This window comes from Microtus ochrogaster, chromosome 18 (genome assembly GCF_000317375.1).
Source record: "Microtus ochrogaster isolate Prairie Vole_2 chromosome 18, MicOch1.0, whole genome shotgun sequence".
In the NCBI taxonomy this organism is placed as follows: Eukaryota; Metazoa; Chordata; class Mammalia; order Rodentia; family Cricetidae; genus Microtus; species Microtus ochrogaster.
In genome coordinates, this window is record NC_022020.1 from 51204000 (window position 1) to 51220823 (window position 16824).

Below are 16824 nucleotides of genomic sequence, written 5' to 3' on the forward strand. Positions count from 1 at the left end.
GGCTCCCTTCAGATCACACATGTGCACACAGGTATTTCTGTGAGATTGCAGTACACAGGGACTTTTAACAACAGCATCCTTTATAAGTTGTAAAGTGGTCTGACTTGAAGTCATGAGCTGGTGAAGTCCTTGTGTCACTTGGAGGCCCCTAGCCACGGAAGGATACCTGCAAGTTAATGCTCCTGACCTTGGAGAATTGCTGGATTACAGTGCCCCCTCTCACTCCTGGTATTTGGAGGGAGTGTCTTTTGTCAGTACAATCCATTGTCACGACCTAGAGAGTTTTCTAACGTTGCCTCCTTGCTGGTGGCTTTGGGAAATTTGTTGAAGAAATAAAGATGAAGCCATTGATGGAGAAATTGACTGTTGTTCTGTAAAAGAAAACAAAAGTTTGAAGCACAGATTGCTTTCAGAGGAGGACACAATGAGAGTCTGTGTTGGGGTCAGTTTGTTTTGCCCAGCTGTTCTCTTTCTCTCCCTTAGTTCTGTCGTCAGCCCTTTCCCTTATACTCAGCACGGGTTTCACTTTAACACAGAACCCCACAGGTGCTCAGTGGCAGGCCACGTATCTCCTTCTGTCTGCTGGGAAGCTTGTGGGCACCAGCACTGGGTGGTGGGAAGGAGGTCCAGTGGTGAACCACACTCTCCTTTGAAGGCCCCAGGGCTTCAGTTAGCCTGTTCCTTTCTCCTTCCTAATGAGCAGCACTAGCTCACCTTGGTTGCCCAGCTCCTCTGAAGTCCCATTTATAGCGCGTATTCTTGTCCTGTGCGTTACATTTAACTCTCAGTTCCCAGCAGACTGCAGTTTACCTCAACTGCATCAGACATCTTGGCATAGACTTGAACTATTCCCATAGAGATAATGTGTCGCCTTCCTCACCAATAATATGTGTTAGCATCGGGCTCTTGTAGAACACGGCCAAAGGTTGACACTGCAAGAGGCCAAACTGAGGTTCAGATTTTGTTCCCGCCCTCCGCATGCTTTAGGACAGAGCCTGCTCTCGCTAGATTCATTTGTTTCTCATCCCTTAAGAAGACCTGCAGTGTTGTGGGTACTGAGGCTGGGCATGAAATGAAGGTCCAGTCCTAGACATTAACCAGAACTAACAGTGTGCATTTCCGAATGAAATGTGTTTGTGGAGGTGGGACTGCTTTTTAAGGCCATAGTAGGCAGCTTTTACTTCAGAGTGATACTATTCTTGGTTCAGCTCCAAGGCTCCTCGTTCAAGGAGGGAGGATAGACTGAGAAAAGGAGCTGCCAGTGCCCTCCCCATGCATGACCCCAGCCTCAGTAGAGGCTTATTTCCTCACTGGCCATTTCCTTATCTGATGGGGGGGGGGGCGCCCGCCAGGCTTGGCAAGCAGCACCCTTGTGAGCATGGATTCAACGATGGCTGGGAGTTTACTTTGACTACCCTTTGGACACTCGGTACCACTGATGGTGACTTTGTGTTTTCTTCCAGTGGCAGTATGGAGCCGGCCTTTCACAGGGGAGACCTGCTGTTCCTCACAAACTTCCGGGAGGACCCCATCAGAGCTGGTGAAATAGTTGTTTTTAAAGTTGAAGGAAGAGACATTCCGATAGTTCACAGAGTAATCAAGGTTCATGAAAAGTAAAGAGGCTTTATTTGTTTTTATTTTGGTATTGTCAATTTCGGTGGATGGTTTTAAAGATTAGCGAGAAAATCAAAAGATCCCGATTTGTTCTCATTCTGCCGTTTATTAACTGGGAAACTGCACTAGTGACCTGACTGGGTCTGTAACCTGGAAGGGCTAGTGTTTCACCCCCCCCCCCCACACACACACAGTTACTCCCAGGGCGATTACGAGACCTAAGTGAGCTAATGCTTACTAAAACATGTAGAAACAGAAAACAAACCCAGATTGCTGCACAAATGGAAGGGACTGTTACATTAGCTGTCTGAAGGAGTCTCAAAAAAAAAAAAATCACACTAACCAGATTGATTACTTTGACACCAGAGTTTTCTTCTGACATGTAATAACGCTAGCTGTTTCTCTGTGTCACTGTGGCGTTTTTAGCAGTAGCTTCAGCCCTCCATGGGTTAAAAACCTCCTTTCCCAGGGCACCTCATGATTTGGGCATAACATGTCCTGTATCAGCCCCCGCTCCCAAGCCAGCCTCACCTTTAGGTAGCAGGGATGGCCTAAGACCTTAATAGTGTCTGCTTTTTTTTTTTTAATGAAAACATTTAATTGTAGCTCAAATACAGGAAGTTTTCGTGTGGAGATTGACCTTTTCTGTACTTGGTGTGCACCTTTGTCTTTGTGTAGCTTTCATATTAGCATTTTTATGTACATGGCTTATAACATTAAATCTAGATATGTATGTCTGTGTTTTCAAAGACGGTGACGTTTTCACCGTGGGGGGAGGGGGGAGAAGGACAAGGAGAGACTGGGAGTGACTTCTGGTGTTGGTACTCAAGCCCTTCCGCTGCTTCTCGGGCTCCATAGAATACTCGCTCCATCGCTCTGGCTTTTCGGCTAATCCAGACTGAGTACAAACTGCTCGCACGCAGGCACTGTTTGAAAGGTGGCGTGCTGTCTACTTGCTAACTTCCCGAGGAAGGAGCAGGGCTGGTGTGACGAGACTTTCACCTCATTTGGAGGTCATGTCTAAAGATGAAGACGTGTTCAGCCTTGTGACAGTGATGACTTTGCTGTAATGTCCGCAGTTGTGACAGAGGGTGTTTGCCCTCTTGAGTCTGTACAGCCATGACTACAAATCAGCTTGTTCCTTTAGCCGCGGCTTCAGCTGCTTGCAGGCTCCAGCCTCTCACCTCATTCTAATGGTGCCTGTTTGCATTTGTCTTTCCTAAAGACGAAAGACCCTCTCTAGCCGCACAGCCCTACAGGTTTGTGTTTCCGGGTTTACAGTGAGTGCCCATTTAGAACACTTAATGGATCCCGCCTGTCTGCTGACTATATTTGTCTGATGCTATTCATGAGTGTTTCCCTGCAGATGGGATTTACACCACTGTGTTAGTGGTGAAGGAAGTAAAGCATTACTAGTTGTACATTCGGTAAGCTTAAGGTCCGTTAAAAAAAAAAGCACGGCCACATTTAAATCTCCTTATCCACAAAGCAGTGTGGTTTGGGCAAGTTTGTATTAGAATAAGAGTGAGAGCCATCTTACCAGGCTTTTTGTGAGGGCTGAGGATCAGTGATAGTTCACGTGCAGGTCAGCAAGTCAACGTCCGCTGATTTCTGACTGAATCAGACTTGAGAGGAACAACCGAAGTAAGTATGGAAAGTTCATTGCCAATTCCATTCTGGAGTGCTGTGGATCTGGACAGGACCTAGTCCCATGATCTTGCCCATTGATGAATGACACTAATACTCTTGTTATTGGATTAAAAAATTAGTTAAGTACCAGCCCTAGTTACAGTACCAGGACGCCTGAGTAAAAAGTTGTGTACTGGTGGCGCGTCACTACCTCCACATTACCCCCGTGTTTGCTTTGTGTTTCGGTTGTCAGGGTTACTTGAATGTTTTAGAATTTAAGTCCATGAAATTGTCATTAGATCTGTGCTTCAGCTCGGTGGTTATCCGTAAGCAATCAACTTAGACCAACGAGAGGTCAAGTCTTCCTCAACTGCTTTCTAAATCCTCGTGTCTGGCTGTAATGTCTGGGTTAAAGTAATATGTTTTTAATGATGCTGTGCTGAGAATGACTTCTGAGAGGACGTCATTTTGCTTTTCAGGGATAATGGAGACATCAAATTTCTGACTAAAGGGGATAATAATGAAGTTGATGACAGAGGCTTGTACAAAGAAGGCCAGAACTGGCTGGAGAAGAAGGACGTGGTGGGACGAGCACGAGGGTGAGGATGAACTTGTTGTTACAGATGCTTCAGACAGCAGGGAAACACTTCGGAGTGAAGAAACCAAACTTGTAAGACAATAGAGTCATTTGTCACAAGCCCAGCACATCCGCAGTGTTGTAAGCAGGTCTGGGCTGTGCTTGGAAGACTAATGAAGAAAACCTAAGCCTGAACTATCCAGTGAGGTAGATCCTGTCTATTGTAATAGGAGCGGCAGAGCTGCGTCCCCAGCACCCCGCTGCCCGCAAGGCTAGCTTTACCCGAAATAATTACACAAAAACTGTATTCATTTAAACACTGCTTGGCCCTTTAGCTCTAGCCCTTACTGGCTAATTCTGATATCCCGATCAACCCATCTCTAATAATCTGTGAGCACCCGTCTTAGTGAGCACCGGTCTTACCGGGAAGATTCTAGCCTATGTCCATCCTGGGTCGGAGCTTCATCGCATGTGTCTGCCCGGGAGCGGGGCATGGCATCTCTCTCTGAGGCGTCTGCCCCCAAAGGAGAGCTGTTGAGTGTCTGAGGTGTCAGCCCCCGCGAGGAGAGCTGTCGAGTCTCTGCTCACTACCTCTTCCTCCCAGCATTCTGTTCTGTTTACTCCTCCCACCTATGTTTTAACCTATCAGGGCAAGCAGCTTCTTTATTTAATTAACCAATGACCTTCCTCCATCACATGTCTGCAACAAAACATGTTCAAGGGCTGGAGAGATGGCTCAGTGGTTTAGAACACTGGCTGCGTTCCCAGAGGACCCAGGTTCAATTCCCAGCACATCCATGGCAGCTCCAGTGTGGGTATCTGACACCTCTTTTGGTCTCCTAAGCACTGCACACATGGCACAGACACAAACAGGAAATGCACTCACACATAGAAAATTATTAATTTTTAAAATTTATTTATTTATTAAAGATTTCTGTCTCTTCCCCACCGCCGCCTCCCATTTCCCTCACCCTCCCCCAATCAAGTCCCCCTCCCTCGTCAGCCCAAAGAGCGATCAGGGTTCCTGGGTCTGAAAAAGCCTGGGATAAAACCGGACTCGCTGAACATAGCGGACAATGAGGACTACTGAGAACTCAAGAACAATGAAAATTATTAATTTTTTGATGAAGAAAACTTCAAGCCATCCAGGGACCTAAAAGCTATAACTGAATTGGAATATACTACATATATTTTGGGTTTAATTATTTTCCAAAACACACCTTCACCTAAAGATTAGTTATTTGTGGAGGGCGGGGTTAAATGCCAATGATTAGAAATCTTCCAAGGGATGGGCTCTGCTTATCATCTCAGTGAATGTCCTGGGCGTTCTCCCAACAGATGTGTGCACATGTAACATAGTTTAAGTGGAAGGGTTGAGTCTTTCTATCCAACAGTAAGTGGAAGTAGCGTTCTGTGTCAAATCTACATCTTCACCCTTTAAGTGGCTAAGTTCTGTTCTTTTGGCACCCATAATTTCATATGCAAGCACCTTGGAAGACTTTTTATGATAGACATTGGATTATTTTATATTTGCTTCTCACAATTAGAAAGTTTTGTGGTAATTTTTTAAATGCATGATTATTTTAAGAATTAATTATGATTGACACTGTATAGAATGCATCTCATTTTAAAAATTAGTAAAGGAGATGCTTCCCCTCTCTTGCCAACCCATTTATAATTGTTAATAATAAGTCAAGTTTAAAACCCTTGCTACAAATGTCTACTTGCTATCTCAGTCTCACTAGCTACACAAGGCAGTCCAGACAGCTTCTGTGTGTGAGGTCATCATCCCTAATCAGGTGGTGACATAAGGGCTCATCCCACACTGTCGTCCACTTCCCGCTGGTGCACTTACTCAGGTGTCTGCAGGGAGACAAGGGCAACTTCCTGCTAGCCAGTCCAGTCCAGAGATCCTCCTGCCTCTGCCTCCTGAGTGCTGGGATTAACGTCCCCCCCAGCCCCTTGTGCAGTCCTGTATTTCTAATGCTGATGAAGATCACAGACAGGAGAGAGGCAGAAGCCACTGGGGGTTGACTGGAAGGTGCAGTGGACGTGGCACCTGCTTCTTACTAGTATAGACAGTGGGGCTGGAACACACTGTTTCAATATTGATGCTAAACTTGTGGTCAATCACTGCTCTGAACCGTCCTCTCTGGGACCATGGTCATATTTGAGTTTGAGTTACAGGATCCACGTTTGCATTCATTTCTCAGTAAACTCATTTGTTACCTTTGAAAAGCACTGAAATGAAAATCATGATGATTATCTAAACTCCAGATGATTTTCTGTGTGCTTTCAAGCTTTGTTGTCTGGTTTCTTTTCAGGTCATATAAATCTTTTGCTTTTGTTTTTTTGAAGTTTTTTTCTAGTAACTGTTTTTACATAGGCCACCTGAGAATACTTTTCTTTCTAAAAACAAAATCAGCTAGATTCATAAAATTTGCTTATCCTACTTGTACAAACGACTCAGCTAATTATCTTAACAGTACCAAGAACAGCTAGAGAGATTTGCTGTTCAAACCACTTAAAAACTTGTCCGGTCTTTAGCATCGTGTGCTTTGCCAAGCCTTGAGAAAGGAGTGAGCACTAGAGAGGCAGCCATGGTGTACCTGGGAAGACTGGTGTCATAGGGCCAATGTACAGAGCAGTAAATGCTGTATCATCATATAGGAAACAAATTTTATATTTCTTGCTTTTTATTCCCACAATTTAGGTTCTTACCTTATGTTGGTATGGTCACCATTATAATGAATGACTATCCAAAATTCAAGGTAGGTATTTATGTGTGTGTGTGTGTGTGTGTGTGTGTGTGTGTGTGTTATGTTTTTAAATATTGGAGCTTTTACCTGTGCAATTGTGAATAGGAAGTCATTGTAAAATGTTTTGTTATTGGTTTTTCTATGGTTCATTTGTAGTTTACCCACAAATTAACATAGTAGCCTAAATTATTAGCATTTAGATTAGTTATTTAAAACAGCTACTTTTACCTTTTATATTAACTGTGCGGTGAAATGGTTCTTATAGGATTGTTGATTATTATGGAAAATTTTCAACCTAAGCTGAAGTAGCATCAAAACCCTCATCATATTTATCAACCAACTGCAGCAAAAATGGAGTTTCTATTTTAGGGAATCGCTTGAAAGACAATAGGAAGCCTATAAAGGAATAAGCATTCACTGTGTTTGTCAGGTATTTGATCCCGTGTCATCAGTGCGTGCTTGGGTCTTTATTCAGTGTGCTCTGAACAGCTCATTTGGAGAACAAGGGAGAGAGGTCATCTTTTGAGTCTGTCCTCAGTCTAGCACTGAGCAGGCTTCATCTGAATGCACTGTGAGCCCGAGTTTATGTGTAGACCTCACGATGATTTTCCATTGTGCTTTCTTTACAGTATGCTCTTTTGGCTGTGATGGGTGCCTATGTGCTGCTAAAACGTGAATCCTAACACGAGAAGCAGTTCCTGGGACCAGATTGAAATGAATTCTGCTGAAAAAGAGAAAAGCTAATATATTTGAAATGTTCCACTTTCTGTATAAAGGGAAACTAGGTGGAGACGGTTTTGTCTTGTCCAAATAAATGATTCACCAGTAAAGATGGCTTCCTTTTGTGGCCTCTGATTGGAGTCTGCTCAGTCTCTGAGCGGATGGAGGTAGTGGCTCGTACAGAACATGGGTCGGCAGCACTTCTAGACACTGGGCCGTGTGTCGGGGCCTGGCCTGTAGAGGGGGCATGGCACAGTCCACATGAGTCATCCAGGGACTGATTTCAGAGATAAAGTTCCACGCTTACAGAACGATGTGTCTGAGGGAAACAAGCTCTTTGAATAGGATGACTTTTTATTCATTCACGCAGAATCTGATAAACAAATGAAGTTGAATCTACAGCCTTTTAGAAGGAGGAGATGCAATCTGCTTTGTTTTTGCGATATATCTTGGGATGGTTTGTGCAGCTATTTAAAGCATTCAGCAAATTATAAAAACAGCACGGAAGCTGGAGAGATGGCTCACTGGTTGAGAGAGCTCACTGCTCTTGCAGAGGAGCAGGATTGGTTTGCAGGACCCATGTCAGGCAGCTCGTGCCCTCTGGCTTTCTCAGGCGCCTGCAGTCACGTGGCACACATACATTCCCTGGCGGATATGCATACACATAAATAGACAGATGAATAAATATAAGACAGCACATACACCTTTGAAAAACTGTGAGAAGACAGAAGTAAAGGGAAGTCTTTTTTTTCCCTCAGTCCCTTCCATTTCTCGGGGATTTCTTTGGTGGAGTTAGCTGTTTACTCTAACTAGCCCTGTATCAAAAACAATCTCTCATGGAAATACTGAGCAAGTACTGAGACTCCTGCCACTCTCTTAGGTGCTAGAGACACACAGTCCCAGCCTTGATGGAACTCCCAGTACAGTCGGTGGAAGAGATATATCTGGGGTTTCAGGTGGCAATAATCACTGTGAACAAAGATTAAGGCGGAGAAGCAAATGGAAGGTGTCAGAAGTTACTATTTGAGTTGGGGGGAGGGGGGCTGGGAAGATAACTCAGTAAAGCACCTTGCACCATAAGGGTCAGAGTTTGATCTGCAGGTGTGGAGGTACACACTTGTTAGCACTCAGGAGACAGACAGATGCATCCTTGGGACTCACTGATCAAACAGCCTAGTCCACTAGAAGAGATCTAGGCCAGTGAGAGACTGTCTTCAAAAAGAAATTTAAAAACAAAAAGAGAAAAGGAAAAAATGGTGGCTGATGCATGTGTCTGAGGGACAAACATACTGCAGGGTAGAAGGTCAGGGGAAATAATTCAGTGGTAATGTGCTTGCTGTATAACCATGAGAACTTGTGCTTGATCATAGAGCCCACATCAAGCCCAATATTGGGGAGGCAGAGGCAGGTGCATCCCGGGGCTCACTGATGACCCAGCCTAGCCGGTCAGTGAGCTCCAGGCTTAAAAAGCAAGATAGATGGACAGACAACACTTGCAGTTGCCGGCATATGAACATGTGCACCTACACAGAACTCTCCACAGACACAAACACACATACAAAAGAAGTTACTTAGATGGAGCACAGGGAAGCTTCTCTCAAGGCAAGCTGCATTGATGGTACATTAAAGAATGAAAAAAAATAGTTTGACTCAAGATGGAATTCATATTTGAGTTCACCACTTCTCTCCTTAAGCTTCCGTCTGTCCAGTTTGTGGTCTGTGGCCTGTCAAGTGCATTCTGTTTGTTCCTGTTGCCTATCTGTCCCTAAAAAAGGGGCTTAGCTCTGTATTTATTCATCAGCACAGAAAACATGGTATGAGAAAGAAATACAAATATTTTTCTGCAGAAATCTAACAGTTTTACAATGAAAGAGCTTACTTTGCTGACCCCAACTGACCCAGAATAGCACCCCTAATCACAAGCATCAACTATGCCCATGTCTCTTCCAAAACGTACAGGATATTTGTTGTTTGAGGTTGCTTTCAACTTGGCTGCTTCTGGAAAATGAGTACCACAACCCACACCTACACCTACACATGTGCATTAGTCTGGGTCCGGGGCATGGAAAAATACATAACTAAAGCTATGCTCTTAGATTAAAGCCGATTACACGAGAGGTATAAATTATAGTAAGATTGGTGACATAACAAGAGGACACTCTTAACAGCCAGTTAGATTGACACGGGCTGAGCATAGTCTGAAATTATCTCAAGGCATATTAATAACTTGGCTGCAGAGTCTGTCAAAAGTTCGTTTTCTTGGGGGGGGGGTCTCTGCAAAGACCACAACCAGCAGGGCGTCCATCCGAGGGAGACGAGAAGGAAGTTCAGTTCAACATTAAAGTCTGACCTTGAGTAGTTCATTTTAGGCACATTTAAGCAGTTCCCTGGTGATAATTAACTCAGTCCCATGTGCACAGTGAAGCTTAAGACACGCCTATTTCAAAACTCTTTGTGAAGTGGCATCTAAAGGTAGGTTCTATAGATTTTCTGGGAACGCATGCTCAAGATAAGGGTTTGGGGGAGGTTATTAACCATGTCTGCTCCCAGCATTGTGGGTGGAAAACAGGTCATCGATCTCTCCCTTTGAAAAGACAACCCTGTGTGTTTAATATTCCTGGTTCCCTAGTGCTTATCTAAGTGCGAGGACCTCCTTGCCTCCTAAATGAAGGCAAGATGGATTTTCAGAAAGATATTACTATGGCAAGCATGAGAATCCTGGGGAAGAGCGCTCCAGCCTACAGGAACAGCATCTGCAATTCAAACAGGCCAACCCAGTTCTCAAACCTGCTGGAGCCTGCAGGTCTCTGGCTGTGCTGATGGATTCTGGGTCAGAAGGTCTGTGATTGTATATTGTAACATCCTCTTGGAGGGGATGCTGAGGAGCCCAAACTGTGGGCTGCACAGCCAATGTTAGAGAAATGAAAAGAGCCCATGGTGTTTGACTATGCTCCATTGTTTTCTGAGCACTGTGACATCCATGTTTGAGTCAGAATTTCATCACTATCAATCTTTGGGCATTCTTCCCTTCTGGATCTAAGAACTTAAAACCTCTGAAGTTCATTGATTACTTACATGGCCTTAGGAAAATGACTTCCCTCAGCTACAGATGGAAGATACAAACTGTACTTACCAAACTAGGCCATCAGGAATCAAGCAACACAGAGTGCTGGAAGCATAGGGTTTGACCTGTACACACTTTACGCTCAATAAGTGCTGCGCTTTGGCCAGTGCTGGTGGCGGGGGCAGCCAGAGAGACACAGCTCAGTCATACTTTTGCCTATAGGGTAGTCTCAGCTGGCAAGCGGCTTCAAGCAGATTCCATGCAGAGGAATCCTCCTTCTTCCCCGGGCTTCTTGCTTTTCCCTCTTTCTAACCTGCCTCCCTTGGGTACTTCCTTTTCAGTGTAAGCCTGTACCAGTCATGCATCAATTCTTTCCCCTGCGGGGACTTCTGACATGGTGAAGACCAGGGGCCACCAGCCTCCCCATTTTTTCTTTCTGTCTGTTAAATAGGCTGTTGCAACAATAATGGGCCCCATTTGTTAAAAAAAAAAAAAGCTACAGACTGCTTCCCAAAGATATTGTTCACCTGTTGAGGAAAATCAGGTTTTCTTTCCTTGCCTAAAAATAGGATTTGAAAATGTTGGGTCAAAACTTGATGATTTTGTCATCTTCTTGGGGCTCTAGTTGGTTCATACAACCTTTAAAAGGGCTTTTATTACCGAGGTACTGGATGTTAGACTCTTGGCAGGCACGTAGACAGGGAAAAGAGGCTGTAGGTGGATGGTTGTAGTTTTCCTTTAAAATATTTAAGGTGACTGACTTCCTGCTTCTTCAAGACAGAGACTTCATGGGTTTTTCCCACCAGGAAGAACTATTCATTGGGACTTTCAAATCTCCCGTGGAAGAGGCTCCTGTGGTGGGGCCCAACCAGCTTCCTTTCCTCTCCCTGAGGGGAGAAGAGCTCCCGTCTCACTCTCAGAGACTTACAAAAGTTTGTCTCTGCCAGACAAAGTTGGATTCCCAGGTCTGGATTCTCCCCAAACCTCAACCATACGGAGCCCTGTGTACCACTGTGTGTGTGTGTGTGTGTGTGTGTGTGTGTGTGTGTGGCGGCGGGGGGTGTCTGACTCTCTGTGTGTGCGTGTGGGCAGTTTTGTGCGTGTGGGCAGTTCTGCTTTCAATAAAACTCTGAGTACCGAGACTGCTTTTTCTTCTTTAAATCCGTAGAGGAAAAGAATCTGTTCCTGGAACCCTGGACAACTTCACTATCAGTATGACTGAACTTTTCGGAAATTCTTTGAACTTGCTTAATGTTCTGAAATACAACCACTTGGAGTCCTAGCAAGGCTCAGCTAGTGCCATTTATTGTGGTTGGTTGGAAAGATCTTATGTGTGTTTGTGTGGATTGCATATGTGTGTGTATGTGTATGCACGTGTATAGGGAGGCACATGTATGTGTGTGCATGTATATATGAAGCATGTGTACGTGTGTGTGCATGCATGTATGGAGACGTGTATGTGTGTACATGTTTTATGGAGGCATGTGTACGTGTCTGTGCATGTCTATAGTGAGACAATTGTACGTGTGTGCATGTATATAAGGAGGCACATGTATGTGTGTACACATACATATGGAGGCATGTGTACATGTGTGTGCATGCATGTATGGAGCCGTGTACGTGTGTGCATGTATATAGGGAGGCACATGTATGTGTGTGCATGTATATAGGGAGGCACATGTATGTGTGTGCATGTTTTATGGAGGCATGTGTACATGTCTGTGCATGTCTATAGGGAGACAATTGTATGTGTGTGCATGTATTATGAAGACACATGTCTGTTTGTACACATGCGTGGAGCCCAGAGGACAACCTCAGGTCCTGTTCTTTCAGAGGCATCTAATGGTTTTTTTTTTTTATGATAGTCTCTCACTGAGACCCGGAACTCATCAATTCGGTTAGGCTGGCCCTCCAATAAGCCCAGGGATCCTCCTGCCTCTAACCTCCTCAAGCAAACACTATCAAACCTGCCTTTCTAAAAAGAAAATTAACTTACACAGATGCCGGGGATTGAATTCCGACTTCATGCTTGCCCGGCAAGCATGTACCCCGACAGCCATCTCTGCCTCAGAGAGGTCTGTTAGGGCCCCTTCCATGCCGTTGGGCTTTACAAAATGAAAGTGATGAGATTCAGCTAGTGTTGGATTGAATTTCTTTTTACCCAGGGCATCTCAGTTACAGCCTCACTATGTGGACACACCAACAAGAACCAGAACTCTCTGAGCTGAGGCTTATCCCTCAGGCAGATCTCCTGTTTCCTCCCGGCACTTTTCTGATGGCATATGACAAATTTCCCATAGGACTGGGCGATAGCTTCGAGGCAGTGAAGTAACAGGTGAAGGCTGGCAAGATGGCTCAGCAGGCGAAGGTGCTTGCCACAGGCCTGAAGAACTGAGCAAATCCCCCGACCTACACGGTAAAGGAGAGAACAGATTTCTTCATGTTGTCCTCTGATCTCCACAAATCAATGTGACCTCAACCCCAGAAGAAAAAAAAAAAAGGTCAATTGTAATACTCGCAAAGACGGGAGGAAACATAGTCTAGAAACCAGATGCAAGGACTTCAGGATACCACCTGTATCCGATCGCCCACAGGACTTGCTGCTCTACGATGCCTCTGAAAGCAACTCACAGCATTTGTTCACTGCGTTTAGGGTCTATTTAGGTTGTCTCCCAAACTCTGCAAACTCTGCTGTGGAGGAGGCTTCTGGCTTTCCGAGAGGTGAGTGTGAAAACTATTCCTCACCCACAGGCCACAGTCCTCCCCTTCAAACCCTCCCACTCCAACAATCTATGTGTTAATCTTATGCAAACGCCACACAATGACTGAAGTGTGTGCTTGCACACACACACAGGCCAGTGCCAGATCACAGACACTAAATCCCTCTATTAAAAATCGGGGCATGTTTTGTCCCAACAAAGTCAGGCAAATGAACCATTGTGACAAAGAGGAATTTTGACCTTTAAATTTTTTTTTTAAAAATGTATTAGTCTATGGGAGGCGGGGAGGCAATGCCTGTGCCACATGTGAAGGCTGGGGAACAACTTGGGTGTTGGCCCTTTCTTTCACCCTCTTTGACTGGGGTCTTTTGTTTGCAACCGTGTGCTCCAGGCGAGCCTCTGGGGACCTTTGCTTCTGCTTCCTGTCTGGCTGAAGGAAGACTGGGATTACAGGTACACTCCACCACGTCTAGTGTCATGTGGTGTCTGGTGATCCTAGCTCAGGTCCCCACACTGTGTGACAAGAGCTTTACTGAGTCAACTCCCTAGCTGAATTCTGAACTTTCTTTCAAAACATTTTTTTTTCTATTTCCTATTACGTGTACGGGTGTTTTGCCATCATGTATGTCTCTGTAGCATGTGTGCACGGTGCCCTCAGAAGCCAGAAAAGGGCATTAGATTCTGAGGAAATGGAGTTACAGATAGATGGTTGTGGATGCTGGGATTTATCTAAGTAAGTCAAGTCTGAGAATCTTTGAGCTAGGGGAAACAAGCCTGACACATGACCTCCTGAAAAGCCATCCCTAGGTGACCAACGTCCGGAATTTAGAACCAGGAAAGCCAAACTTCTACGCATATTGGGGATAAACGGGGTTAAGACCCTTGGCTATTCAGGTCTTTTTGTCTTCACTGAGTCATCTCAAATCTCAAGGTCATGTGAGAAGAAGAAAAAGGAGGTACTCTGTCTCTCTATACCTCTCTCTCTTCCCATATCCCCACCTAAGACAAGGCTAGCCCCAGTGTTAGTGGTCCTCTACTTTCCATCAGAGCACCGTATCTTACAGGCCCTTTGGCCCAGGGCCTTGGCCAATCAGTTTATACCCATGCCTGTCCATGTGGCGACCAGGGGAAGAGGTCAGCACCCTGCTCTATCGTGCTTCACGTGAATTCCCTGAGACACGGCCTCTGGCTAAACTTAGGGACAGACTGGCAGCCAACAAACCCCAGTGTCAGCCCCTCCCCCACAAGGCTGGGGTTACAGGCATGTGTGCAGCCACACTCAGTCTTTTTTTTTTTTAATGTGGGCTCTAGGATTCGAACTCAGGTCCTTGTGCTTACATGTATGCTTTTACTCTCTGAGCCGGCACCTTGGCTCATTTAAAAATTTTGATTTCCTGATATCATCTTGAAGACCTTTTCAGTATTTACTTTTCACCTGTATATTATGTGGTGAAGTGTTCGGGTCTTCTGCTTATCTTAAATTACTTTCTTACTGTTGAGAGTTCTTTTTATATTTTGATTAAGTGCTCTTTAAACAGAATTTTCTTTTGCGAGACATTTCTCTCAGTTACTATCATTCTCTTGACATTGTCTTTAATTGTTGTTAATTTTGATGAAGCCTAGCTTCCCAATGATTGCCCTTAGGCCACACCTAAACCATCGCTGTGTCCAAGGCCATCTAGGTCTTCTTCTGTGTCATCTTCTAAGAGTTGTGTGGTTTTGTGTTCTGTATGGAAGCTTGTGATTGATTCTAGTTAGATTTGTAGATAGGAGTATGGATGCTTGTGTGGGTAACTGTTTTGTTTCATTTTGGTTTTTTGCACACTTACTGAGATTATTCTTTCTCCATTGTATTACCTCTTCACCTTTGCCAGAAGGCCAATTGGCTAAATTTGTGTGCTCCTTTTTCTTCATTCTGTTCTATTGATAAGTTTGGCTTTACTTCCCCAGTGCCTTTCTGTATACGTGTGTGTGTGTGTGTGTGTGTGTGTGTATGTGTGTATGTGTGTATGTATGTATGTATGTATGTATGTATGTATCTGTTCATGTGGGTATATGCATGTGGAGGCCAGAAGTTGACATTGGGTGTCTCTCTCTATGGTTCCCCACCTTATTTTCTGAGACCAGTCTCTCACAGAATCTGGGGCTTATGGATTCAGTTTGATTTATTGGCCAATGAACTCTCAAAATCTGCCCATCTCCAAGCCAACCACCAGCTTTGCCCGGCCCTAGAGTTACTGACGTACACTACTTTACCACATTAGACTTTTTACATGGGTGCTGGGTTCTGAACTCAGGTCCTCACGCTTGGGCACAGGTACCTTGCCAACTGAGCCACAGCCCCACCTTTTTTCCACGCTTAATTTGTAAGTCAAATTCCAGTCCTCCGAACTTTGTTCTCTTACCTTCAATATTGTTGGCCCTTTTGGGTCTTTGGAGTGGAAACTCTGTATAAATTTTAGGATCTGTTTTTTGATGCTCACCCGTTTGAGTTTTGGCTAAGACTTTGTTTTTGAGAATATAGCTTTCCATTGCTTTACTCTGTTGCGGGTTTTATTCTTTGAGCTCCTCTACTTTCTTTCACTGAAACTCGAGTTGATTTCTTCTTGTTTCCCTGATTTGCCCACTGATATGGAAACAGCTGATCTCTTCCTCCTCGGTAACTACCGAGAACTTCCTTTGTTGTTTTCTGATTCATTGTGACTGGCCTGCCATCTTTCCCAGCATCCGGTTGCTCTATTTTCTTGGGAAGATAACCCCTCCTCTCTGGTTATCACTTTCAAGCCCTCTTGATTAGATCAGTGGACTTAAAGTCAGATAGATTGATTCTCTCTTTTCGCGAGGGAGGAAGCAGTTCATAACAGAATCAGGCTGCCACTTAGCGCTTCTACCTGGTGGCATTGGGAGTAGTCACTCGGAGCTCCAGAGTAAATTAGAGAGCCGGTGATTCACTCTGAAATCTAGCAATCATCCTGAAGAGGGGATATTTCAGTCCCTGCTGGTGCAAAGCTATGGCGTGTGGTCCCACGTCATACACACACTGCGCACAGGCCAGATGCCTTTCCAACCAACCTGGGGAACAGAAACGGAAAACAGCATTGAGAGACTATTCTTCACGTCTGTGTAATTAAGTGGTATGTTTTCTACTTTCTACCATTTAATGGCTACAAATAAACCACTGGAAGAGATAGTTGAAACCGAGCAAAGTTCCTGGAAAAATGTCTCTTTGTGTGCATATCACCACAGTGTACTAAGCAAGCACTGGCTTATTACTGGTTCTCTGGCCAGAGGGAAGGAGGGAGCTTGGGGCATTCAAAGGTGTGCCAGGAGTGGTCTCGTCTACACAACTAAATGGAAGGACTATGCTTATAGCTTCATGATAAGGTGCTTGCCTGGAGTGAGGCCCTCCGTTCAACCCCCTGTACCTCACACACTAAAATCAAGCGAAATGAACTAAAATAATTGGAGGAAGTTGGTTCTCATAGAGAATTTTCTATGCTTTAATCTTAGTTTCAGAGAACCAGTTGAAACTGTTGCTGTGCTGGTAATCTCTCTAGTATGTTCAACTCCTGAGGAAGCTGCTTCCGAGACACGGTTAGATCCTCCCCAACACCCTACCCCAGGCTGAGATCCTAGAGGAGGGCATTTTAGACAAGAGTCTCTTTATACACTCCAAAGAAGTGGTGGGAAACCCGGAGCATCATGGATTTTGGCATCAACTATATTATACTTTATTATTAT

The 16824-nt window shown here is 44.7% G+C and overlaps 1 protein-coding gene across 1 annotated transcript in view; it reads left to right on the forward strand.

The window, feature by feature from the left end:
- Sec11c (SEC11 homolog C, signal peptidase complex subunit) overlaps positions 1-7414 on the forward strand; it is an 18739-nt gene extending 11325 nt beyond the window's left edge. Inside the window, exons 3-6 of the mRNA XM_005356207.3 lie at positions 1464-1613; positions 3723-3842; positions 6534-6591; positions 7209-7414. Of these exons, the coding sequence (XP_005356264.1) occupies positions 1464-1613; positions 3723-3842; positions 6534-6591; positions 7209-7262 (382 nt within the window). The 3' untranslated portion in view covers positions 7263-7414. The remainder of the gene's footprint in view (positions 1-1463; positions 1614-3722; positions 3843-6533; positions 6592-7208) is intronic.
- Positions 7415-16824: the final 9410 nt, after the last annotated feature.